This window comes from Eptatretus burgeri, chromosome 13 (genome assembly GCF_056783735.1).
Source record: "Eptatretus burgeri isolate ZD-2024b chromosome 13, Ebu_testis_v1, whole genome shotgun sequence".
Taxonomy (NCBI): domain Eukaryota; kingdom Metazoa; phylum Chordata; class Myxini; order Myxiniformes; family Myxinidae; genus Eptatretus; species Eptatretus burgeri.
The window spans coordinates 26636992-26663540 of NC_140973.1; the positions used below are offsets into that span (position 1 = coordinate 26636992).

The 26549-nt window shown below is 40.1% G+C and overlaps 1 protein-coding gene and 1 long non-coding RNA gene across 3 annotated transcripts in view; one reads left to right on the forward strand and one right to left on the reverse strand.

Annotated features, from left to right (window-relative positions):
• Positions 1–26549, forward strand: part of UBR2 (ubiquitin protein ligase E3 component n-recognin 2) — a 213797-nt gene that overhangs the window by 107710 nt on the left and 79538 nt on the right. The window contains exons 20-24 of the mRNA XM_085851818.1: positions 4176–4239; positions 4446–4570; positions 6450–6502; positions 11058–11160; positions 18465–18513. Coding sequence (XP_085707944.1) covers positions 4176–4239; positions 4446–4570; positions 6450–6502; positions 11058–11160; positions 18465–18513 — 394 coding nt within the window. The remainder of the gene's footprint in view (positions 1–4175; positions 4240–4445; positions 4571–6449; positions 6503–11057; positions 11161–18464; positions 18514–26549) is intronic.
• Positions 1–26549, reverse strand: part of LOC147014124 (uncharacterized) — a 157906-nt gene that overhangs the window by 19360 nt on the left and 111997 nt on the right. The gene's annotated exons all lie outside the window — the stretch shown is intronic.

The window sequence follows — 26549 nt, forward strand, 5'->3', positions numbered from 1 at the left end:
TATTAAGGTTCTTAGGGGAAGGGGGTATTAAGGGTCTTTGGGTTCCAAAGGGTCTCAGGAGTCTCCACGGTCTTACGGGTCTTTGGGGTCTAAATTGTCTTTGGGGTCTTAAAGGTCTTCAGGGTTTTAGAGGGTCTTAGGGTTTTTTTGGGGTTTTGGGGGTTTTGGATGGTCTTCAGGGTCTTGGGCATATTAAAGGTTCTTCAGAGGTCTAAGGGGTCTCAGCAGTCTAAAGGGTCGATAGGCTTAAAAGGTTTAAAATTACATGATGCTGCCACCACAATGCTTCACAGTCGGGATGGTGTTCTTTTGGTGATGTGCTGTGTTGGGTTTGCGTCAAACGTAACATTGTGCATTTATTTAGTTCCATCTTGGTTTTGTCAGAACAAAACCTTTTTGCTACATGGCTTCAGAATCTCCAGAGTGGTTTTTTTTTTGTATACCTCAAGCGGGACTCAAGGTGGGCTTTTTTGAGTAACGGCTTCCTTCATGGCACCCTATCGTACAGACCTCCTTGCTTCTTGGCACCTTCCTTGTTTGGTCAAATAGTTTGGAGGGATGGCCTAATCGAGGCAGGGTCTTGGTGGTACCATTTGCCCTCCACTTCTTGATTATCTTGACTGTGCTCCAAGGGTTAAAGAAGAAGAAGGCACTTCCAACCAAAAGTAAAAAAAAAAATTACATCGACTCTGCTAATTTGAGCAAAAGAGCGAGAACAGACCCGGTCTCGGGCAACGTTTTGCCGGCTTCACAGCCAGCTTCCTCAGGCACAATCGCTGGTGAAAGGTTGCCTGAGACCGGGTCTGCTCTCGCTTTTTTGCTCAAATTAGCAGAGTCGATCTAATTTTTTTACTTTTGGTTGGAAGTGCCTTCTTCTTTAAAAAAATAATAATAATAAAATAAAAATAAATAATAATAATAACAAGCTCAAATGAGCTAAGATCCTCGTCCTCTTAATGATGACGTCATAAAAATTGATATGACGTCATAGTGATGTATCATATGTGCGGTGATTCATCTCTGCTAATGCCCTGTTTGATTCCCACAAACAGAATTCAAAAAGCTTGCCTAGTTTCGGAGATAATTTTTTCGGCGATTTCCATTAGCGGAGATATTTTGACATCATAACTTTTTTCTAGGAGGAATTTTCAAAATCGGAGATCGTTACTGTCTGCGCAGGGTATTTTTACATACATAAGCCAAGTTTCAGGAAGTTTCGATGAAAACTGTAGGCTGTGAAACAAAAAAGTCCACAAGAAGAATATGAAGAACAACGACGTGAGTTAGACTCAGAGATCCTCCACGAGGATCTAAAAAAAAATATATATATATATATCTATATATATATATGTATATGTATGTATGTATATATATATATATATATATCTATATATATATATGTATATGTATGTATGTATATATATATATATATATATATATATATATATATATATATATATATGTATGTCATGCACCACTTAACGACGGGGTTACGTTCTGAGAAACGCGTCGTTAAGCGACGTCGTCCTTGTGCGAACATCATTTTTTTTTTGTTTGTTTTCGAACTTCGTACTTACACAAAACTACACACCGAGGCTATATGGTATAGCCTATTGCTCCTCGGATACAAACCTGTACAGCATGTTACTGTACTGAATACTGTCGGCAATTGTAACACGCATCCAAGAGAGACTGAAGACACGTTACTTTTACCTTTGTGCTATTCATGACGGCCATCGGTGTTGTTAGCAGCAGCTTACAATCTCCTCTCGCATCGATTATAGAAAGATGAATTATTAGCGTTTGGATTTTATAAATACGTAATCATTGCATCAATGTTATAATTTAGAAATGAAGAAACGAGCTCCTGTCAATTGTGATATATATTTTCGGAACAGTGCGATTGTTTTAACAACATGAAAAGCTTCACCATAAATAAATTTGTGTTTTAATTTCGACTGTAACAACGATTTATTCGTGGAATTCTTCAATTCAAAGGTAATTTACTTGCTGGAAGGAAAACGTGCAAACATTGGTTCAGTTTTAAAGCCGATTTCCTTGAATCCCGATTTAGCACGACCCTGCTTTTTTCGCGATGACATTTTGTGGACCTCAACGATCGCATTATGACAGGGCCACACTGTCGTTTATCATTATGAAGTATTCTGTACTGTACAGCGTACATAATTGTATGTGCTATTTTTATACGACTGGCAGCTTTACGTCGGCTACATCACTCTGCGAAAGGAATTTTTCAGCTACATTTTTTTTTTCATTTTTTTTTTTCCAGAGCTGGCAGATTCGTCGTATATGCGATCCGTCGTTTTCCGGAACGTCGTTAAGCGGCGCATGACTGTATATATATATATATATATATATATATATATATATATATATATATATATATATATATATATATATATATATATAGACTCCTCCCATGCTCTTCCAGCTGAAGAAGCTGTGTGAAGCAACCATGAAAGGCTACCCAATGTGATCGCTTTGCCGTTTCAAACCCTTACCAGAAAATCTCATTGGAATTCTCATGGATGTGGTATTTGTGAACATCTTTACAGCTGTGGAGGAATTCTGGGAAGGGTCTGAAACAGCAAAGGGCTTACCTTTGGGTTGCCTTCCATGGTTGCTTTATGCAGTTTCTTCAGCGAGAAGAGCATGGGAGGAGTTGATTTATTTATGTAATCCTAGCCACCTGGGTATAATTGATTAGGTGAGAGCTAATTGATTTTTTTTGTTCCATTCAAAGTGAGAGATGTGGGTGGGTGTGCATATCGTATAATATAAGATGCTCAACTACTGACTTACAAATGTTGGCATTCAAACTTTATTGACATGCTCACATTGTATAGGTACTGTCCATAATTTATAGATGATCTAACATTCTAAATGGTATGTACTTTATAGAAATCTTTGTGGATTGTTGCTGTTGTTTGGTCCTGTGACTGCCCTGCATGAACAGGGCTGATTATAATATTCCACCGTTAACCACAGCCATGAAGTTCTGATCCATTACTATTCCTTTACAAAGGAATGCAGTTTTAAATACTTTTCATGGAGTCATTTCAAGCTTTTCAAATTTTGATCAATTTGTACCTTCCCACTATAAAATGCAGTACATTGGTGTTTAAACCAATTTTGAGTTAGGCTGTCAGAAAATAATAAGTAGAATTACAAACGGGCACTTTTAGGTCTCATTTTTCTTCAATGATGTCCTAAAGTTTTAATGAGTGTTATTGGATGGAGAATTATCCGCAAATGACTGGTAAACTTATAGGTTTACAAGTTTTATCTTGGTCTATATTTTTGAGGATTTATGTTGCATTGAGCCAATGTTGTGTCTGGGCCATCCCAACATCACTCTACTGACTTCCTGATATATCGCATATCGCATGGTTTTGGAAGTATTATGAAGGTGATTTGTGTTCTACAGTGTTCAAGAGTATAATTCAATTAAATAAAGGTTTAAAGGTGTGTGTGTGTGTGTGTGTGTGTGTGTGTGTGTGTGTGTGTGTGTGTGTGTGTGTGTGTGTGTGTGTGTGTGTGTGTGTGTGTGTGTGTGTGTGTATATTTTTTTTCTGGGTTTAACTTCCATTTTACCCAGTGTCTGTTACATCACCCTATTTAACAAGTTACATTAGTCATTTGTGCCTGTTGTTTGTCCTTTATAATGCATTTAAAAACAGTAAGTTTGCTGTTTGGAATGATTTTAAATTTTGTTTGACTGCCAGGCAGGCAGAAGGAGTAGAAAAAAAATGCAGTTATGATTGATTCAGAGCCAAAGTACTGCAAAACGAGAAACTTGTCTCCCGATTCATGTTCAAAATATATCGTTCGATTTAAGTATGTTGATCCTCAATCATAAACTGATAAGATAGACAGACGGACAGATGGCCATGAACCAAATGGTTAACCCTGCTTATCGCTTCGTGTGCACGGGGGTAAATATTGAGAAGAATAGATGTGTTATTTTACGAACACATTGACCTTTCACTTCAAATGTAAGAAATGGAGTGATGGAACTTGTTGGGTGACCCTTATGGTCAGGCAAAAGATAACAATTGCTGTATCGATCTGTGTGAAGGGTCTACTGTTTACGAAATTCCACACCCCCCCCCCCTGTTGCCCCCTCCCCCTCACTCTTCCTCTCATTTGTACAGGATGCTGTGCAGCACAATGCGACACTATTGGAAGAGCTCCTCCATTTAGTCATCATGGTTGTAGGTTTGTGAAGAACCCGTCACAACGAATCGATTCCCATTTCAATACATTTGAAGTCGTGTTCCTCTGCAATCGTTTTTGCCCAGCATGCTTCTTTCACCATGCCAATACCAACCAATGACGAATTATTATAAACAACAATACTATATGAGCTATTGTAAACAACTATATGATATAATCAACTTTGCTCTACTCTCTTGTGTCTGCAGGGGAACGATATGTGCCAGGCCTAGCTCAGGTAACTGGGGAGGATGTGGTACGTCGTGAAGTTGTCCACCAGCTTTCTATCAAACCTATGGCTCACAGTGAACTTGTCAAAGCACTGCCTGAAGATGTATGATATTGTTCCTTCTTTCTTGATTTGCACTTTCCTATTTAATTAGCTCTTTGATTGACCATCACAGATTCAGTTCTTTATTTTTTTGACAGTTATTACAATACTGAATGACAGCTTTAAAAGTGGGTTTAAAAACACATTTGAATGAAGCAGCCTGTCCAAGAGTGCCATTCATTAATTGTAGACGATCTGAATCCAGATTGTGCTTTGAGAGAGGAATAGTGAATTTGCCACACCAGTGGAGCTGTCATTGTGCTGATTCTCAAAAGATAAAATGCTTTTTCCATTAAATAGCATATGACCCACAGACAAAATGTTACTTGCAAAATGATGAATGAATGGAGAACAAGACCTTTTGCGCATGGTGTACGTGTGTTTATCGTGACACAGTTCGGCTCGATGGGCACTTTTAACTTGCCGTTGCTGGCGAGAAATCTGAGATTCAAATCGTCTTTTAAACATAATTTTCAGCATTTAAAAGAAAGAGTGGCAATTTCATTATGGTTAACCATAATTGTATTCCTGAATGCAAATCGGACTTGCGGAAATATAGGAATACGAGAAATATTCTTGATTGAGAGTTGCACCATTTAGTGTTGTAGATTCTAGCATCAGCCATGGATATAACACACCCACACACAAGCACACACATAAACGAACTACAGTTGGGAAGCTGTCTGGGGCCCGGTGATGATCCCGGAAAGAGCCCTCGTCACAAAATTTTGAAAACAAGAAAACTTCACAGCTTGGTCCATGAATCATGATCATATACCCTATGGAGCTAACGATCAATGATGCACACACTTCAACTTGTAGTTATCGATGCCAAAATCGAGTATAATTTGTCTTTTGCCCTGGAACCAAACAACAACAACAATATATATATATATATATATATATATATATATATATATATATATATATATATGTATGTATATATATATATATATATATATATATATATATATATATATATATATATATATATATATATATATATATATATATATGTATGTATATATATATATATGTATGTATATATATGTATGTATATATATGTATGTATATATATATGTATGTATGTATGTATGTATGTATGTATATATATATATGTATGTATATATATATATATATATATATATATGTATATATGTATATATATATGTATATATATATATATATATGTATATATATGTATATATATGTATATATATATATGTATATATATGTATATATATATATGTATATACAGTATATTCATTTCATCAGCCTTCACAGCTCCCATAGCTCTCACCTCCAACTTCACCACCTCTAAATATGATTAATAGTAAATATCGTCATTTTAAACTTACCTTGTACATGCACAAGCCCCAGATATGTCCTTCGGATTAGTGTTCAGAATAACCTAATCCAGATGGAGTCCAATTACTGTTCCATGGTGAATTGGCTTGGGACATGCACAAGGCATAAATTGAGGGGTAGTTACATATTGTCTTTGTTGATGTGGAAAGAAAAGAATCCTCTGTTAATTGTTGGTGATGTGATGCAATTAACCTTGATTAATGATTTTGAGCAGACAACACACCGCCAAAGTGATGCTGAATGGGGTTCTTGGATTTTGCTGTCAAACTTTTGCATGGATTTTTTTCATTGATTTATTATAAGTTTCACCTTCCATTGCCAAAAGATCACACCAGGTGGGTTGACTCAGCCTGTCATGCTTCCAAGGTCGGCAAAATGAGTACCAGCTTACTGGAAACAGGGGGCACTGCATTAGCGGCACAGCCACGCTCCCAACAATGATGCAACCAGCAGCCACAGGCTGCATATGAAATAACAATATCGGACAATATATTAGTGTTGTTGTTGTGTGCAGGAAAACCATGAGACTGGTTTAGAGGCTGTGGTGGAGAGTGTTGCTACGTTCCGGTAAGTATTGTTTGCATTTGTTTTTGACATAATCAAAAGTTGTCCCCCTGTTCTTTTTATTCCCTTACCGGCTTCACCGGAGGGAACTACAGGTTTGCTCTCCGTCTATATATCTGTGCGCCCCACTTGTTTTTTTTTGTTTTCTGACTTTTTTTCTCCCCATACCCTTTAACACACTCAATTGAAACTTGGTGCATGGCTTTATTATGATAATGAAACGGTAGACTGAGAAGGAACCCAAAGGAGTAGAGCAAAGATTTTGAGCTCCAGGAGTAAGTTACAGAACAAGTTCGAGCTTCAGGAGGTTTCGTCATTTTCTGTTGTGCCCTTTTTAAACTGAGAAAATTTCACACGTCGTACACGGGTCAGTGTTCAGCTGTCCTGACTCCACCACCATAGAATCATGCGACACAAGCATGAAGTAGCACAGATTGGCAGGCCTGATGTGTTGGCCCACGGCCCAGTGCAATTGGAATGATCCCAAATATATAAATAACCACGATGTGTTTTTTTTTTATGCACATAAGCCTTATGCACGTTTTTGCTTCATGTACGTACATGAGGTTATTTTTTATTATTTCTGGCACCAAACGTGCCATTATACACCACTAAAATATACAAACATTCATTGGGACCAGTAGGGGACATGAATTGCAGAGCAATTATCGCTCTTGTTATTCATTATTTTTAAAAATAAGAAAATTGCACCAATTAAACCTCAAGATGAATGGAGTGCCTGAGCACCAGAACCTGCTCATATTGGATAAAACATCGAAAGTTAGATATACCCCTTTCTGTAATCTAACTTCGTAATAATTCTGGAAATGTCATCATAAGTTATGGTTCTTATCCACTCAATTGTCAACAAAGTGTACCCTAAGAATGCCATTCTCATATCATTTATCTGACCATTCCTAGTATGTCATCCTTTTATACATTTATCCATTGTGCATTTTTGCTTGCACTTTGCAGTTCTGATAAAGACTGTGACATTCATGCACTCGTCGTCATCGTTGCTCGTCATAATGGTACGCTGAATATACAAACTGTTTGCTCCTTGCGAATGGAGAGCCAACCAAATTCACTAAATTAAGAGACAAAAATGCCTTGCCAGAGGTGTCCTGGCATCCAAGTTTCTTATTTATTGTCTATTATTTGTGGTGCGTTATTGTCTAGACGTCCATTAATTGTAAATAATGGTATGCTGAATACGCAAGGTTTATTTGTTCCTTTCAAATCAAGACTAAATCCAGATTCCTTACATTAATGGCTATTATTAATTGATGGATTGCCATAAAATAAATTACAGCACTCTATTTTGAAGCATTGATTCACCTGCCCAGTCACCTCTATCAATGTGACAAATGAAAACATCCTTTTTCTCACATTTGCTTTGCTATATATCATGATTCACTGTCTCTGTCTCTCTGTGTGTGTCTCTGTCTCTCTGTCTCTCGCTCTAACCCTCGAATAACAACTGCCAGTGTAGGAGTTATTTAATAATCATTTGTAGGCACAGCTTGCTGCCAATCCTGAATTTCCTGCCAGAGATTTCTGTGAATTTCTGGAATGGTAATATCAATTTTGTCTAACAATGTTTCCTTGTTATTTAGCAATGTTAGTATGTATTTGAAAAAAAAAATGTATTCTTATTTGTAAGTTATTTTTTTTTTTTTGGTTCTCATGCCTATGCCACATCCACACCCACCAACCCCAACACATTCACCCAATACACGAACCCACTCACCTTCCATGATCCCAGCCCCACCCACACCATAGACCCAGCTCAACCTGATATCCACTCAATGGGAGATGGGAAGGCAAGGGTGAAGAGGTGCAATCACATGCAAGACATCAACAATCGCAACATCTGGAGATTTTGTTTTTTTCCTTCTTTTTAGGATGGGAAAAGGGGGTGGGAGAGGCTAGTTTTATGGGGGTTCCATTAATGCAGAAAACGTGTTGATGAATAACAAAACCCACAACTAAGAGAACTAATATCTTAAGATACATGTGCAACCACAGCTGATCACTTCAATCGAACCACCAAGCAATTTTGTGTTGTGCTGAAAGCAATTCTTTGTTGTGCTGTTGGCTATGAGAATGAGTCATCATTTGAGAAAAGTTTTACAGCTTTACCAAACACACGAAGCCAAGTTTTGAAATGAGTGGGCTGTGAAAGTGCAGCAGAGGAATTGTTGGCTGACTCAAGCATTTAGTTATTGTGATAGAATCGTTTTGTATTAACCATTTTCAAAAATAACTTTGGCGTTTTCTGAGCAAGAAGACTTCCTAACCTGACAATTAACATATTTTAATTTAATATGCTGACAATTTGCTTCATTTAGCTGTAGTTGGATGGTGGGGTGGGGAGTCTTGTCTTGCTCGGGAACATGATAAGATATTATGGTGGTGTCTGTGCATATGTGAACACAAAGTTGGTCATGGGCATCTTGGATTAACCTTGGTGGATGCTCTTGGACTCATCTTCAAGGCTGATCCTGAACACCAATTTACATACTACTCACTGGCTAAATTGGAGAACAGCGTTGCCAAGTTTTCTTGTTTACAATTAGTTGTTCACTTTATTCTGGCAGGGTACTGTATAAATGACCGGAAGTAGATTTGACAGGTTGATCCATTACTCAACCCCCTCCCATTCTTTTATTTTATTATTATTTCAAAATTTATCTTGTTAACACTTACAGCATTGTGCAAAAGTTTGCATTATTTTCACTTTTGTGGTGTTTCACCCCATTAAACATTTGTGGGAAGTGAGAAGTGCATTATTGGTAGATAATAATTCATGTTTTTGTGAGTCAATTTAATATCACAGTTACCTTGAAGTATAAAAATGAATTAGGAAATGTAATCTCGATTATCTCTATTATAATACCAAGCTTGCACACTAAAAACTCGGCTCGCCGTCACACGATCCCTATGAAATTGCTGTGGCACTTAGCGGACATGCCGACAATGTTCGGGAAGTCTTGGCGTTCCATAGTACCACTTACATTTTGCACAATGCCTATTTTTGCCATTCCCCATGTACGGTCTGTCATCTGCTACCTGTTATGTTGTACTGCTATCCCGTGCATGTGCACGGGTATCGCTAGTTTAATTTATTTTTCTATATCTATAATCATGTGTGTGCGTGTGTCAGTGTGTCAGTGTGTCTCCATAACTCCAAAACCATGAAACCGAGCTGCCTGAAACTTTGCATGCGTACTAATAAAACTCCAAGGACGTGCAAGAGTGAAAATTCGTTGTTTGGATTAATTAAAACACCCCTTTTGAAGATGATTAACAACCTTATTTAATTATTTCCTTTATCAGGTGCATCCTTGGCCACCGTCCCTTGAAGCGCATTCTCGGTTACCTCGCTGGAGTCTTGATTCACCATTTTTTTGGACTGCTCAATCATGCCTTGACTTGGAACAGGCCACAATGATCTCGAAATGATAAAAAATTCACTTTACTCACTCATTATCGAATGCCTGATCATCATACCTACAAATCGCTAGACACATTGCTATGCTTATAAACACCCGGAGACGCCAGCATTTGTGGCTTTATTTCATTTTCACACATGCCATAACCGAAAGAATCTCTTAAACTAAGCCAAATTACAAACTTTAAGCTCCAGAATTGAATTTAGCAGCACTTCCCACTGCTAAAAATAAGTCTTTATTTCTCCAATTTGGACATAGTTTGATATTTTGGGCATCCCCGGGAGGTGTGTGTTTAATGGGATGGATCGGCGATCCCCAATAACGTGTCAAGCCAAGCATTCCTAATCAAACGTTTTGTTTGAGTGCTGAAGCCACTTGGTGAGCGTTCCACGATAATCGCACTGTCACTGAATACTGTATAATCGCAATTTTATTTTCCACCATGTTTCCTGTTTTTGTATGATCTTCTTTCATTTTACAATCTGTCACTTTGGAATAGATAAATACAAATTAAAAAATAAAATGGAACTTCATTAACATCATGGCAGGGTAGCCGAGAGGTATGCATGCTTGCTCTCAGCTGTCTAGCCTGAGTTTGAACCCTGACCCAGCTATAAACTGTCATCCATGTGTTTAACAGGCAGGGTGATTCATCAATATGTGTGCCGTTAAACTGGATGTCACATCTGCCAGCATCCCCCCAATCACCTCCCCCTCCCATCTCTTACCCCTCTCCCTCTCTCACCTTCTATCTGTCTCTCCCCTCTCGCACCCTCTCTCTCGCACCCTCTCTCTCGCACCCTCTCTCTCGCACCCTCTCTCTCGCACCCTCTCTCTCGCACCCTCTCTCTCGCACCCTCTCTCTAGATGATAGTGGGTAGCTGGTTTTCACTGAATGCTTAAATAGTTTCGAACATAGAGAACATTTTACATGGGAATTTCTGCTCCTGTGACCTCTTTCTGTATATCTGTGTCAAACTGATATATATATATATATATATATATATATATATATATATATATATATATATATATATATATATATATATATATATATTTTTTTTTTTTTTACTTGGTCCAATACTCCCTTTGGTGACCGGCAGCAAGCCTGGAGTTACAGGAAAGGGTGTATACGTGTTGAAGAGTGAATGCATGAAGAACTTCAACATACTTTTCTACCACTATGCTCGAACAGAACAATCAAAGGTAAGTTCCCCCTTCTGATTTCCACATTGTAAGTCTTTATAGTAAAATCATTGTCAGTCACGTGTTGTTGTGAATGAGATTTTATTTTTTGTTAAAAGCACTGAATATATTTTTGTGTCACATCCATCTTTGTCATCTATCTATAATTCCAGCAATGTGTGTGTGTGTGTGTGTGTGTGTGTGTGTGTGTGTGTGTGTGTGTGTGTGTGTGTGTGTGTGTGTGTGTGTGTGTGTGTGTGTGTGTGTGTGTGTGTGACCGCTGTTTCTCGACAAACACTGGTCCGATCTAATTGAAACTTGCCAGATATATTGCTGGGGACCTGAGGATGTGCCTTTTCAAGGTTTGATATTAATCGGACAAGTGCTTCCCAAGTTGTGGCCATTTATTTACCAAACCAATGACAAGACACGTTGTTGCGTGGGCATGGCCGATGGGGAAGGGAAGCTCAACCGCGTTCCCCATTACAGGTTACAACGTATGGGCTTCCGGAGAGTGATGACTTCGTGTATTCTAATAATTTCTCGATTTCTTGTGCTTATTTATAGATAAACACAATGCCCCCAAGTTATGATCGTTCTCATATTAGACGGTGCATACATTTCGGTAACATCAGAGTGCTGGTGTGCTCCGAACCAGGAAGTGATTTTTTTTCTCTCTCTCTTCTCTTCTCTTTGTGTTTTTCCTTGCGATGACATTGCGAAAAGGTAAAATATGTTGGTGCTAATTGAATAATTGGGTATTAAAACTAAATTGCGAATAATCGTAACTGCGAATAATATGCGAACTTCCGGACCACGCACGTACGGGCACGCGAGAGCGAAGAAACGGCCTGTGTGGTGGTTGTTTATTGCTCGCGGTTTGAATTTTTTTTTTTTTTTTTTGACGGGCACGTACTAGTTACGATAATTCATACAAGGGTTCATCCTACATTAGGGGCATGTAACATCATAGTTGGGATCACTAAATGTTTCAAAAGAATGTCGCTACCATATTTTCATGCAATTAAACCATGGGCTATACATTAAATTATTGCCAAGAATTCCAACTCCGAATACTCCAAGGAGTACATACTCCACTTGTGTGCGGGTTATACAGTATTTCACCATACGATACATGACATGACCACAAGGGACCAAGTTAAATTATCAAGGAGATGCATAACAAGGCAGTTTTTAAATTTTTTTGCAAGTTTAATTTTAACTGGATGACCCGTGAACCCGTTGGGTTCCAGTTATGACAGCGGTTGAGAAAAAAAAATCATTTCAAAGAAAAAATAAAATAAAATAAAATAAAAGATAGCTCCAGCGAACGAAACCGCTGAGGTTGTTTGCATTGATCAAATAATCCCGAAGAGTACTTGACTGAGTCGGGAATTGATTTTTTATTAATTTTTTTCGTTGCCCGATTTGAACGAAACTTGATATTGCGCGTCAATGTGAAAAAAAAAAAACGGAGAAAAGAAAGGCGAATAAATTATTGTGTGTTATCGTCCAAACACAATTTTATTTATTCATGAACACGGAAGTATTAGATCAAAATGGCGATGTTTATTGTATGCTTAAAAATAAATCGTTCTTTGTCTTTACTAAATGTTTGAGATTTTAAAATAAATCACTTCAAGAAAAAAATATAAAAGATAGCTCCAGCGAACTATACTGCTGAGGTTGTTTGCATTGATCAAATTCTCCTGAAGAGTACTTGACTGAATCGGGAATTGATTTTTTTAATAATTTTTTTCGTTGCCCGATTTGAATGAAACTTGATACTGCACATCGCAGGAGAATGGTAAGTAAGATGGCCCTAAAGTTTTTGCGCTATCGTGTACTGTTTTGGCTGTATTTCGGGAACGTACATACATACATACATACATACATACATACATACATACATACATACATACATACATACATATTCATATACATATATATACACACACAAGATGAGAGTTTTGCTAATATATAGATATACTAGCAGGGATACCCATGCTCCACACAGGAATCCTATGGATGACTGTGGATCTGAAGGAGTATATGTCAGAGTTAATTGTGAAATTGTAGAGGCTGCCACCATTATTTATTTTTTTTCATCACCACTATAATATTATATTTCCCCACCATGTTTTATATGCAGAACACTCGAGTTCAAAATTGTTAAGATTTATTGCCGCATCAGATAAAAAACCGTAATGCCTCAACAATGTGAGGCTGGTTTCATGTCATCATTTGTGACTTAATTTATGTCGGGCATAACCCAGCCTGGCCCAGCGTATTTGATTTATTTACGTCTGTTATCCTGATAACGTCAAAATTATAACCGTTCTTGAAGTAAGAATTGGGAGACGTGTGTTATGAAACGGCATACCTCTGAACGCCTCTGTCGCTGTTGCCGTGCGCGTGCAGTTCGAGAATTCAAATTTGTTCGCTTTCGCAGTGGCATAATGTTTCAGGTTTCTAAGCTGTTATAACAGGAGGAGAATGTGTATGTTTAAAAAGTCAACGAATACGAACATTTTGTATTTCAAAAAACCCTAGCGTTTTTAACCATGAAGCCTTTTGTTACGATTAATACGCCGGCGCACTATTTGAAAGCCTTTTTTTTTTTAATGGAATTTCTTTTTTTTTAATATAAATATTTTTTCATTTTTATGGAAAGCCACTTAGTGCATCCTGGAGCTGAATGTTAGGTCTATATGTGTGTAAAGTTTCATCAAGATCGGTTCACTGGTCTAGGAGCTTATTGGTTACAAACAAAGAGACAGACAGACAGACAGACAAACAGACAGAAGGACTGCCATTTATATAGTAGATTTAATTACCGACACATGCATATCTAATATTTCCTTCACATATATATATATATATATATATATAATATATATATATATAATATATAATATATAATTCCAAAGCTATTAAGGTATGGAAAAGTTGTTTTTCATAAAACGCCCACAAGGTTCTCATCTTCTATGTCGCTGTGCTCGGAGTTGACAAGTGTGGGGTTGTGTTGAGTTTCCAAGTTTCTTGTAGGAGTGCTCGCCAAGTGGCTCAAGCACTCAAGCAAGTGCTCCATTTAAAACCATTGATAAGGAATGACTAGCTTGGCAAGTGCTAGCGAGCTACTTTTTATTTTTTTGTCCACCATGTCGAGGCTTGTGTAAGAGCTATCACACAGAAACGTATAACAAGGCAGGAGACGAGAGGAGCGGGAGAGGGAAGCACAAAATAGTGGGGGACAGAGACGTGAGGAGATCTGTGGAAGGGAGAGGGATGGAGCGGGGTACACGGGGTAAACAAGATGGAACTACTGGGACTTTCAGGAAGGAAAACAGGGAATTTGAAGGAGAGTTGTATTTGGGGTGGATTAACGGCGGTAGTAAAGATCAATATTTTAAATGGTACATACTTGGTAACTGAACATACCCCCAGGTCTGTTGAAATCCATGTCATCATCACTCTCGTCGTCTTCTTATCCAGAAATTGGCCAACCTTTTCGTCAACTTTCAGTTTAAATTCGGCTGTGAAACTTACATTTTGTCTTATTTGTACTGGCAGCAGACATTGTCTGTCAGGGACTTGTAATATTACGGATGATCTTCATGGAATTATATAAAATTCAACAGCCTGCAGGGTATTTATACATTTCTACTGGATGAGCAGCAAAGTTTCCGGTCGTATCAGTACCGGAAACCATGCTGGTTTTTAACACGTCACTGCAGTAAACTTTAATTATTACAACAACCCTTTCTCAAGATATTAATTTTAATGTCATTTGGCTATTTACCACAGTTGTATTTGAAAAGAGCCATTTGTTGGGCCTTGACAACAAAGCCATGTCGGCTGCTAGAAATATTGAGATCAGGTATCTCCCCATCATGTGGAGAGGAAAGCTGGGGTGTATGCTGGCAGCCTATCGTTTTTGAGGTCAATCGGTCAAAACGTCAGTCACAAATCATCAATTTTCAACCGATTCACTTGATATCTATGTATATACTGTATATAAAACTGAAAAGCATGGGTGGATGATGAACCCTCGTTGAGATGAAGTCTTGCTTGACCCCTGTGAGTATGTCTTAATTATGTACTGCTTGAAAGAAACGGGTAAAGAGGCAAGTCCCACATAGTGAAGAGAACATATGGTGTCCATGACATTTTCACCCCCATGATTTTGAAGAAGATGGTGTCTGCTACGGGAGAGATTTGATGCTCTGACGTTGGACTCGGAAAACACGATTGATGGTATAATTCCTGAGTCTCTAATTGATGTCTTTAGCAGGGAAATTCACCAGGCTATGTCTGAGTCCAACACAAGATAAGTTAACACCCATGAAAGTAGACGAAATGTTGAAAGAAAACCTGCGCAAAGCAAAAATGGTTCCGTCAATGGTGAGAACCACGGCGGTAAAGTTTAAACAACCTCTAACGATCATTGTTTATACTGTGGGTGAGATCATGTCAGCATTGCAACCCATGCTTGTAAGTGTCATAACTGCAGCTATTACTGCATTCATGCAACAAGTGATGGCTGATCTGATGGGGTTGCTGGTAAAAGACATAGAAGAGTCTGAAAAACATTTGGTGGGACTCGTCGGAGTGATGTATCTTCAAAGATTCAACTTGGTTCGTCATCAGCAGTACTCCAGGAAAGACAACATCTGGGTGTTTGGTATCCCTGAAGTTCCAGCTAAGATACAAACCAGTTGATTGTCGACCTTCCGTTTATATTGGTGTTCAAGTTGCAACACTTGACATTAGTAGCTCCCACAGGATCCTGGCTGGAGTCATAATCAGAATGTTAATTTGAATAGACCTGGTCCTATCATCACTAGATTTGTCTGCAGAGATATCAAATATAAACTGATGGAAAAAATAGAAGTACCTGCATGAAAATGAGAACTGAAAGCAAGTGTACATGAACGATGACCTCACTCGCCTGAGAAGCTAGTTGGTTTGTGAGCTGAGAAAAGATCCTGACGTGAAACAAGTGTGGACAGTGGAAAGACGGATTTACTATCTGCACTCCGTCAGTGAAAAAGAGATAAAAAGAGTTCATGATTCACCAGAACTTTTCAGCATTGGATGACCAGAGAGTAAAGTCCGTGGCCTGCACTTTTACCTGGATGCATAGGGCAGGCCCGCTCCCTTTGATATACCAAATGCCAGTTGTGTTCCTTGTGACAGTATTGACGTTTATAGCTCTTGTTTGTATCTATGTTGAAAGATATAATTGATTCAGATCACTGTTGTGCTTCTAATCTGTTTACACCGAACAGGTTTGTGGGTCTCCATGTGTGTGGTGTAGCCAGCAAAGCTAAGCATGGCATCCTTGATGTTTATATTAAGGATTTTGATATTGTTTGTTTGTCTGAAACCAAAACTGATTCATTTGAAGAGGAGTGATTTCTGAACTTCTACCCAGTGTTTATGAAGAAGTCTCCTACTCATAAGTTTGCTGGGTTGCATGGGCTTTGTGTACCGGTAAAAGATATTCACTTTGACCATATTTAATTAATTCCGGACTCCTGTTCAGAAAATGTTTTGTGGCTGAAGGTCAACAAGGTGGCTTTTGGCCTTGAAATCGTCCTTGGTGCTGTATATATTGTGCATGAGGGTTCAGTGTTCATCACATTTTTATTTTTGATCTTATTGCAGAAGACATTATAAACTTTGGTTGTAATTCTGACATGCCCTTAATATTAATTGGTGACTTCAATTCAAGAACCGGTCTTTTAAACGACTTTATTGATATTGAAGAGTTCATTGCTATTGTTGCTGGAATTGATTGTTTATAATGACCAATTCAAAAGTAAACAAAATATTTAACTGCTTGGTATCCTGAATGACAGATTTAATCTTGATACTGTGATCACCAATAGTGGTTATGAGATGATTGAACGATGTAAGAGTCTTGATTTAAAGATTGTTAATGGTAGGTTTGGTGTCGCCTTTAGTCAAGGAAATTACTCCCATCATAAAACTAATGGTGAAAGTACGGTCGATTCCATCTTGGTGTCACCGTTTCTTATGTCCAGAATTGTAGATATTCAAGTTGGTTATTATGACCCATGTTTGGCTGATGTTCATAGCCCTACAGAAGTAACCATCAAAAACTGTACTGGTAGCTCTATTTGTCATTTGTCTCAGGCTACTGCTGTCGATCTGAGTGATGATTTGTTTAATGTTGATCGTGGATCAGGGTAAATGGTTGCCTCAACATGCTGATGAGTATATGAATCATCTTTCTTTTAATGCTGAAAATCTTGCTTACTTGTCAGAGAAGCTTGTAATATACAATATGATTCACAAGATCAAGGTAAGCTTGATGAACTCACAAATCACTTGTGTGACATTTATCTGAATCCTGCGAAGCTGCTGGGTTTGATGAAGGATAAATCTACATCAAATACATGAACAAGTAAGCCGTACAAGCCCTGTAGGACTAAATATCGGTGGTAACAAGCCATGGTTTGACCAAGATTCTTATGCAAAAAGGTCTCAACATCTCAAAGTAAGAAATAAACTCAAAAAAGAACTTTCGCAGCAACAACTCTAACTTTGTTTTCCGAGCATGATCTGCGTTTCCAATGAGCTGTCATTTTGGCTGAATCTCGATATTCCCCAACGCTGAGAGCATGACCTGCAAATTTGATTGGTCCAAACTAAACTGGAGGTTTTTGGAAGTGACAAAAAGGTGATTTGTGTGTCCAAGTGAAAAAACACATTGTTCAGTTAACGTTCTGCAGTGTTCAAGTATATAATTCAATTGAAAGAAAATATAGATTTTAAAGGCTGTGGAAATTTTTTCTTCTTCAGAATTTACTGCTGTTGATGCAGCATCTTTTACACCATCTTATTTAACATGTTATATTAGTTATCCATGCCTGTTGGTTGTGTCCCTTATGATGTTCCTAAAAACAGTAAGTTTCCTGTTTGGAATTTTGTTTGACTGCCAGATAGGCAGAAAGACCAAAATTTTTTTACCTTCCTCCTCTGTGTGCACTTGATGAGATTCTGTACAATTTGCCAAATTCAGAGCTAAATTACTTCTTAACTGCAGATTTGTGTTCTGCGTTGTTCAAAATATAAAATTCAATTGAAATCAAGTTGTTCCTTGATTATAGACTGACATCTGTAGACAGACAGACAGAGTGAACCAATTGCTTAATCCTGCTTTTCTCTTCGTGTGCGGGGTAACAATTGTCTTGAGATATGCAAACTTTAGTGTCGTTCAAAGTTAATTCACAAATTTGGAAAAGCATGATAACCTTGAATGAATACTGCTGACAGTAAAAATGTCACTTTTTCAGGCAGAAGAATCACAAAGGAAGGGGAAAAAGCAAAATGGAGAGGTTGTTGGTGAGTTATGCGTCAATTATTTTAAATTTTCATTATTGCAGCTCATTTTTAGTGGTTTTAAAACAACAATGCCCATTTGTTATTGTACATTATAAATGTAGTTTGTTGTGTGTGCCGTGCCCCTCAACAGGAAAAAATTTTTTCAGTCAAGTAAAGGATTTTAGAAGTTACAAGGCATAGTTACGTTGCATTAAAAAAGGGCTCTGGGTTTCTGTGGTTTGCTGTGCATTGAGGGTTTCCTACAAGCAATCAAAATTCTGAAAGCCAATCACAACTTTGGGGGGAAATAAAAGTGTTAAATCTTTCTTTATTTTGTTAGTTGTAGTGTTTTTAACAATATATTCTTCGCTGACAACTAGTCATGCATATTCAATAAAGTGGTATTCTTTAAAATGGTACTTATTTTCAGAATCGTCACTTTCCCTTTATTCCGATTTTTTTTTTTTTTTTTTTTTTTTTTTTGAACAGTGTAGGCCAGTGAGTGGTTCTCAATCATGACCCCATTTTGGGTCACTTTGCCATTACCAACGGGATCATGGTAGGAAGTCAGGCAAAACATGAATAATGGTGAACTTTTGCACAGTTATGGGAGAAGTCCTACAAGTTTCAAGCAGAGATTTAAAGTCAAAATGAACAAGTCAAAAATTTTCAAATCTGTAGCGAGAATCACACCTACACTAAATGTCTGAAACATTGAGAACGGAAGCCCTGGGAAATCATATAAAACAGTCGTGCTTCGTAAGCTCTCTGAAGGTGCATGACGAGCAAAATTGGAAATCTCCAGGACCCCATGGAATCAGAAGGAAAGCAACCAAATTGAAGGAGGAAGTGGAACATCATTGAGTTTTAAAACAGGGTTGTCTATTTTGAAGAATCGTGGTTAGAATATTGATTAATTGGACAAGAGCAACTGAACCAAACAGGCATAGATGGAAATGTAGAGGCCGAAGTAAATTGGGTGTCAGGTGAAATGTTCGATGAGCAAGGGCAAAAGGCCAGCACAGACAGCATAAGATTAAGATGTGTGAAGAAGAGGTTGATGGGGGGCGGAGGGAAGAGGAGAGATCATGAGAAAGGGGAGGTTGAGGAGTTAAATGGTGAATGTGATGCTTTTAAACCCACAGCATTTGCATGTGATACTTGGAGAAAGGGATAAAATGGAAGAAAAAAGAAAGAGCAGAAAAGCATGGAAGATGGAGTTCTTGTCACTTGACGTACTGTGTATACATTGTAATAGAAAGGTAAAAAGGGAGCTCTGCCGGAAAAAAATAAATCCAAAATAAATATTAAGAAGCTTGTTTAGATTGGAGGTAGATGATGTAGCTCTAACAACTGAAACAAGCGTCGATGAAAGTAGAGCATTATTGAGAATGGAAGAATGAAGACATCCACGCTTCCAGGGGACTGGACCATGCGAAGAACTTATGTCCTCCAGCAAGATTGTTTTTTGGAATGGTGGATTTGGGTGCAAGAACTTCCATTTGATGAGGTGAAACAAAAATGGAATCGGGGTAATGTAATAGCCATTTTAGTTAATCCATGGGAAAGCATTGAGTAAATTGCACCAAGTTAAGGTTTGAGGTTGAAGTTCAGCTGGGCTAAGGATCTTTGGTCACCGACATAGAACTATCATATTGAGCAATTTTAAACATTATAATATGCGTATCATTGAACATTTATGGCATTTTGACTTTCAATTCATCACATTCTTGTAATCAGTATTCATTTTTGTTATGACATTTAAACCTCGGTTATGATCATCTCGATCTTCACACCAAAGCCTTAATTGAAATGTATGGTTTAATTCCCTGTTCTTCATTGCATGGCCCACGAGCCACTGGCAGCCCCTGGTGGCCTATAGTGCGGCCCCTGACGCATGGCCGATAATACACAAATGTGAAAACACCCCATCATAATCTGCCATAAATGCTATCAAATTGACCCAATGGTTTCAAATAAGTGTTCCATTGCAAAGCGTAGAAGTAACATCACTACATCAGTAGATTGCAGTTTGCAAACAATTATGTTTGCAGCCCAGTAACCACAATGAAAAAGAATGAAAAGAGTACGTAGAGGCGGGGCCTAATAGCAGCCATTTTGGAGTTCTGCAGGCGGTGTAGCAGCTCTCACACTGATGTCTTATTGGCAAAAGTGATCCCCTTCTAAAAAATAGTGTAGATCACTGGTTTAATTGCTGAAATTTTGCACCCTCTTATGCAATTAAAAGGAGCTGCTATTTGCTCCGATGAGGGGTTTAATCTATGAAACGTCAGTCTCTTGCTTCCCATGACAGTTCGCATACCCCAATAGACATACTGCACTGTTGATTTAATTCAATGGGTATTCCTGAAGAGACTGATTACCGAAGCAAACATGGAGTGTTTGCAAGATTTCTGGGTAATATGCACTTTGGAGGTAATATGCACTTTGGAGGTACTGACCTTCTGTCAGGTCAGGTTCGATCTGTGACCTGCTACAGGTACCATGTAAACCTGTACTAACCTGTTCCATGGTCGGGTTGTCGGCGACTAAACCGTCTCCCCCACCAGGTTTTCTGGTGAGGAGGGTGTTTGGATATGGACACCCAGCAGGATTAAAAACAAAACCTGTCAAAGGGCGGAGGAGCTCCTTGTGAGCCAACGGCCATCCATATCTAGTGCCCAACTGTGTCTGCGGACGTCCTCCTGCAGTTGGGTCACTTCTTATTAGGAGGTTGGTGGCAGGATTTGCACTCCGGCCACCGTAAAACCCTTCATTCCGCAAAACGCAAAAACGCAAAAAAATCTGAAAACCCACTCCGTGGGAGTACCTCCTGTGCAGCTTCCCTTCGCAGGGCAGCTCACCGGATGACGGGATTGGGGCAAAGCCTTCGGGACCCCCAATCTTTGATAGGAGGGAAACCACGGGGTAACATCCCTGGGTCAGATTGCGGGAGAGTGTGTCGGAGTGGTGCTGAGGTGTCGTCCACCAGACGGCGGTCTCCTTCGGTTAACCTGAGGTGGTCCCTTCGGGTGGGTGCCTGGAATGTCCTATCCCTAAGAGAGGATGATCACCTGTCTCTGTTATCATCTGAGCTCAAGTGTTTGGACATCGGGATTGCAGCTCTCTCTGAGGTTCGGAGACCGGCTTGCGGCGAGATAATGGTGGGTGGTTACACCTACTATTGGTCTGGTCGCTCTGATGGTTACCATACCCAAGGAGTTGCTGTAGCTGTGTCCAATAAGCTGACCCCAATGATAATTGAGGTAACACCGGTCAACGAGCGTATTATGAGATTAAGGATTCGTCACTCCTTAGGTGTCATTTCCCTGGTCTCTGTTTATGCTCCGACTGAGGCGAGTGATCTCACCGTGAAGGATGCATTCTACGCCACACTCGAGTCTGTGGTTGATCAGTGCCCCAGACGAGATACACTTCTAGTCATGGGGGATTTCAATGCATCGACTGGAACTGATAGGGACGGTTATGAGGTGTGTGTTGGTCCCCATGGGTCAGGAACTATGAACCAGAATGGCACTAAGTTCCTTGACTTTGCAAGAAGTCATGGACTTAGGGTGGCTGGTTCATGGTTTCAGCGTCCACAAGCTCATCGCTGGACTTGGTATTCCAACGCTGGCGGTGTGGCAAAGGAGATTGACCATGTCCTCATTGACGGTCGTTGGAGGATTATCCAGAACTGCAGGGTCTACCGGAGTGCTCAGTTCCTCAATACTGACCACAGGCTTGTTGTAGCAACTCTAAAGCTGCACCTTAAATCCTGGAGAATGGTACCATCCCAGCCGAGGCTGGATGTTGCCAAGCTCAGGGATGAGAGAGTAGCTGAGGAGTTTGCGAACAGGCTGAGTGGACACTTGGGGGGTCTGGGTGCTTTGGGGGATCCTGGAGTTGTGGAGCGCCTTCAAGACCACCGTCCTTGATGTTGCCGGTGGATGCCTTGGAGCTCACCGCAGGGCAAAGAAGAATTTTGTCTCTCAAGGGACACTGGATACCATTGACCAGAGTCGCAGGGCCAGGCTAAATGGCAGAGCTGAGCTGTTCAGGGAGCTGAGGCGTAAAACTGTACGTGCACTGAGGGTGGACAAGGAGGCCTATGTGCGAGGAATCTGTGAGGGGGTAGAGCATCACCTGTGGACAGGTGATTCTCGTCCCGCTTACAGGGGAATTCGCGCATTACGTTCATCCAAGCCCATCCCTCGGAGCACTACAGTTCGAGCAGAGAGTGGTAGGCTCTTGACAGAGGAGTCTGAAGTGAAGGCCCGCTGGGCCGGTTACTTTGAGCGGTTGTACCAGGCTGATCCCCCAACTGTCGAGTTGGACGTCAAGGGTGTTACAATCCCTGTTGCTGACCCTCGAATCAACTGTGGTCCACCTACGCTTGTGGAAACACGGGCTGCGGTGAACCAGTTGAAACGGGGCAAAGCTCCAGGGATCTGTGGCATCCATGCCGAACTTCTCAAGGCTGGTGGAAATGCTGCACTCGTGTCGTTGCATGCAGTTTTGTGCTCTGCCTGGAGCACAGGCATCATCCCAACTGACTGGAAGAGGGGCCTTGTTGTCCCTCTCTGGAAAGGGAATGGTGATCGCCAAGACTGCAGCAACTCCCGAGGGGTGACGCTGCTCTCAGTGCCGGGCAAGGTCTTTGCTCGGATAATTCTCGATAGGGTTCGCCACCATCTGCTTGAGCACCAGCATCCAGAGCAGTCAGGCTTTACACCAAAGAGATCAACGATTGACCGTATCCTTGCACTTCGTGTCCTCACCGAAAGCAGACGAGAGTTTCGGCAGGGGCTGCTTGCAGCCTATGTTGATCTCTGTAAAGCGTTCGATTCAGTGAATCGGGATGTCCTCTGGAGGATTCTTGGTCTTCGTGGGGTGCCACCAAAACTGATCGATCTGATGTCTGAACTCTACTCTGGTACTGAGAGTGCTGTGAAGTGTGGTGGTACCATCTCTGACTTATTTCCAGTTGTTACTGGAGTTCGTCAGGGATGTGTACTTGCCCCCACACTTTTCAGCACTTGTATGGACTGGATTCTAGGGAGGATGTCGGAGAGATCAAGTTGCGGTGCGTCATTTGGGAATGTCAAGATCTCGGACCTTGACTTTGCAGATGATGTAGTCATCTTTGCGGAGACTTTAGACATCCTCTTGGGGGCCCTCGAGGTGCTGAATGAGGAGTCGGAGCCGTTGGGATTACGGGTTTCTTGGGTCAAAACTAAGATCCAGGCTTTCGGTGACATCTTGGATGCTGTTGTCCTGTCTGTGTCTGTTTGTGGTGAGGATGTTGAGGTCGTGGAGAGATTCACTTACCTTGGCAGTGATATTCATGTCTCTGCTGGCTGCGAGTCAGAGGTCAATAGACGTCTGGGTCGGGCCTGGGGAGTCATGGATTCACTGGATCATGGGGTGTGGCGCTGCCGGTACCTGTGCGGGAGGACGAAAGTCCGAGTCTTCAGGTCCTTGGTACTTCCAGTCTTGCTCTATGGGTGCGAGACTTGGACTTTGACCAAGGATCTGAGACGGAGACTTAATTCCTTTGGTACCAGGTCTCTTCGGAGAATCCTTGGCTATCGCTGGTCGGATTTTGTGTCCAACGAGCGGTTGCTGAGAGAGACTCGGATGAGATTTGTTACCTGCATAGTCCGTGAGCGTCAGTTGCGGCTGTATGGACATGTGGCTCGTTTTCCTGACTCTGATCCTGCTCACCAGATTCTCTCAGCGAGGGAGTCTCATGAGTGGAGGAGGCCAGTGGGTCGACCACGTGCCTCATGGTTGCAACAGGTTGACCATCATCTCAAGGAGATGGGGATGGGCCTGGCATCTGCCTGGGGGATGGCCAGACGGAGGCCCCTGGAGTACCGGCGGAAAGTGGACGCAGCGATGTGCTGTTCTGGCACATGCTCCCATACCTGACCTGACCTGAGGTACATTTATATCCTGAAATTGAGACTCAAAGAAAACCAAGCCAAAAGAACAAGCAACGTGTGACATTTGAGCATGGGATGTGCCTCATGTAAGCAGACTAGGTCGAAGTCTAAAGATTATTTCCGCACATCTATAAACATTTTGTAGCATTTCACAAATGGAGGTACACATCGTGTTGTCGGCCTTGTTATGCAAAACAACCTTTTATCGACTTTATGTGAATATGTAAAGAGAATATTTTACCAGGTTGAATATACTGGCAATCAATTGCTTCACTCCACCACTAAAAGGACCTTAGTTGCTTGAAAGTTAAGACGTGTGTGTGCTTGACTCGACTATTTTTGTTTTATTTATTTATTTTCTAAATCCTGATCTCAGACTCATAAAATAGTTCATGAGAGCATCGGTGGGGAAAGAACATTACGAGTCCATATTTTTACATGGATTGTAAATTGATATCATAGCAAATTAAATAATTCATTATGGTAAATGGGATTTGAGCTTGGGATTCCAGCATCATGATGTATTTACTCAGATGGAAATGCCAAATGGCCCAACCCTTGGAGTTTAGAATTTTGAAGCTTTATTTTCATCTTGTAAGTTGTCATCTGCACACTGGCGCATCTTTTCCATTGAATTACAGATTTCCAAATTATGTTTGTGCCACTAAATCTCGCATTCTGTTTCTGATTGTGCATTTATCGAGCCTAAAGCTGAGATTAGTAATTTGTGCATGTCGGCAAAGCAGATGTGTGAGCGAGTCAGATGGACATGTATGAACCAAGGTTCTGTGTATATATGTTTGCATGTACAGTATATGGTTTGTTTCAGAGCCATTTGCATATTATATGGACATAGGAACGTTTGCGTTCTGCAAACTTCTGTTTTTTCTTTTCTTTTCTTTTCTCTTTTCAATACACAGACGGCAGGTCGAGTTTTAAAAATTTCGTTATTTATATCCAGTTCTTCGCAACTTGCCATGGGAATGTCTGTTATTAGTCCCCTACCAGTTTCACTGAAGGGGATTATAGGTTTGCTGTCCATTTGTCCTTTCCCACCTGTGGTTTTTCAGATTTTTTTCCCCATACCCTCTAACATATTCAACTGCTACTTCATAATTCAACCCTCACACCCATCCAGGCACAGCAAAGTGAGCCTTATCAAAAAATAAAAAACAGAGCTCAGATTAAAAAAATAAAAAAAATCTTGCTTGCCATACCATGTGTCCGATCAGGTTGAAATTTAAAACATATTTTCCCCATCACTACGAGATCATGATTGTGAAGCTTCACTTCGATTGATGCAGCGGTTCAAGAGATAATTAAAAAAAATTTTTTCCTTCAATCCAATATGGCTACCAAACCATGTGACCTATCAATTTTTCATGAACACCCTGGTATCCCCAAAGGCTTGGGGAACGTGTGTGAAGTTTCCCCTCAATCTGTCCAGCCATTCTGGAGAAGAAGACTTTTAAAAGTATTAGGGTAAATCCAATATGGATGCCAAACCATGTGATCTGTGACATCATAGGTGGGGATCTTTTTGTTCCTCATGGATAGGTGGTCATAACTGTAAAATTTCTTCTCAATCTGTTCGGCTGTTTCGGTGAAGAAGATTTTTGAATGTTTAAAAAAAAAAAGAGGCTGCATCACAACATTATGTGACTGATGATGTCATAATTTTTTTTTTCTATTGACCAATTTATCCCTAGATGACCCTCAAAAATTTTCATACTGATTGGATGTAGCATTCTACTTATGCAATCATGGCGTCATAACGAAGGCACCGATGACATCATAAAAATGCACACTTATTCCCCATGGGGAGTATTTGCCATGTGCCAAGTTTCAATTTTTTTCATGGAGCGGTTTCGGAGATAGAGGTCTAAAGTTTTTCCTTTTTTTGTCCAACACGGCTGCCACACCACGTGACGTACGATGTCATAATTATCATTAAAACATTCTACACGAGTAGTTGCACACATGGTTAAAATTTTGTGTCAATCCGACAAGCGGTTCCAGTGAGAATGGAATAACAAAATGCAGGCACGTACGCACGCACGTACATGCAGGACCAATCGCTTCACCCTGCTTTTTGCTTCGCGAGCGTGG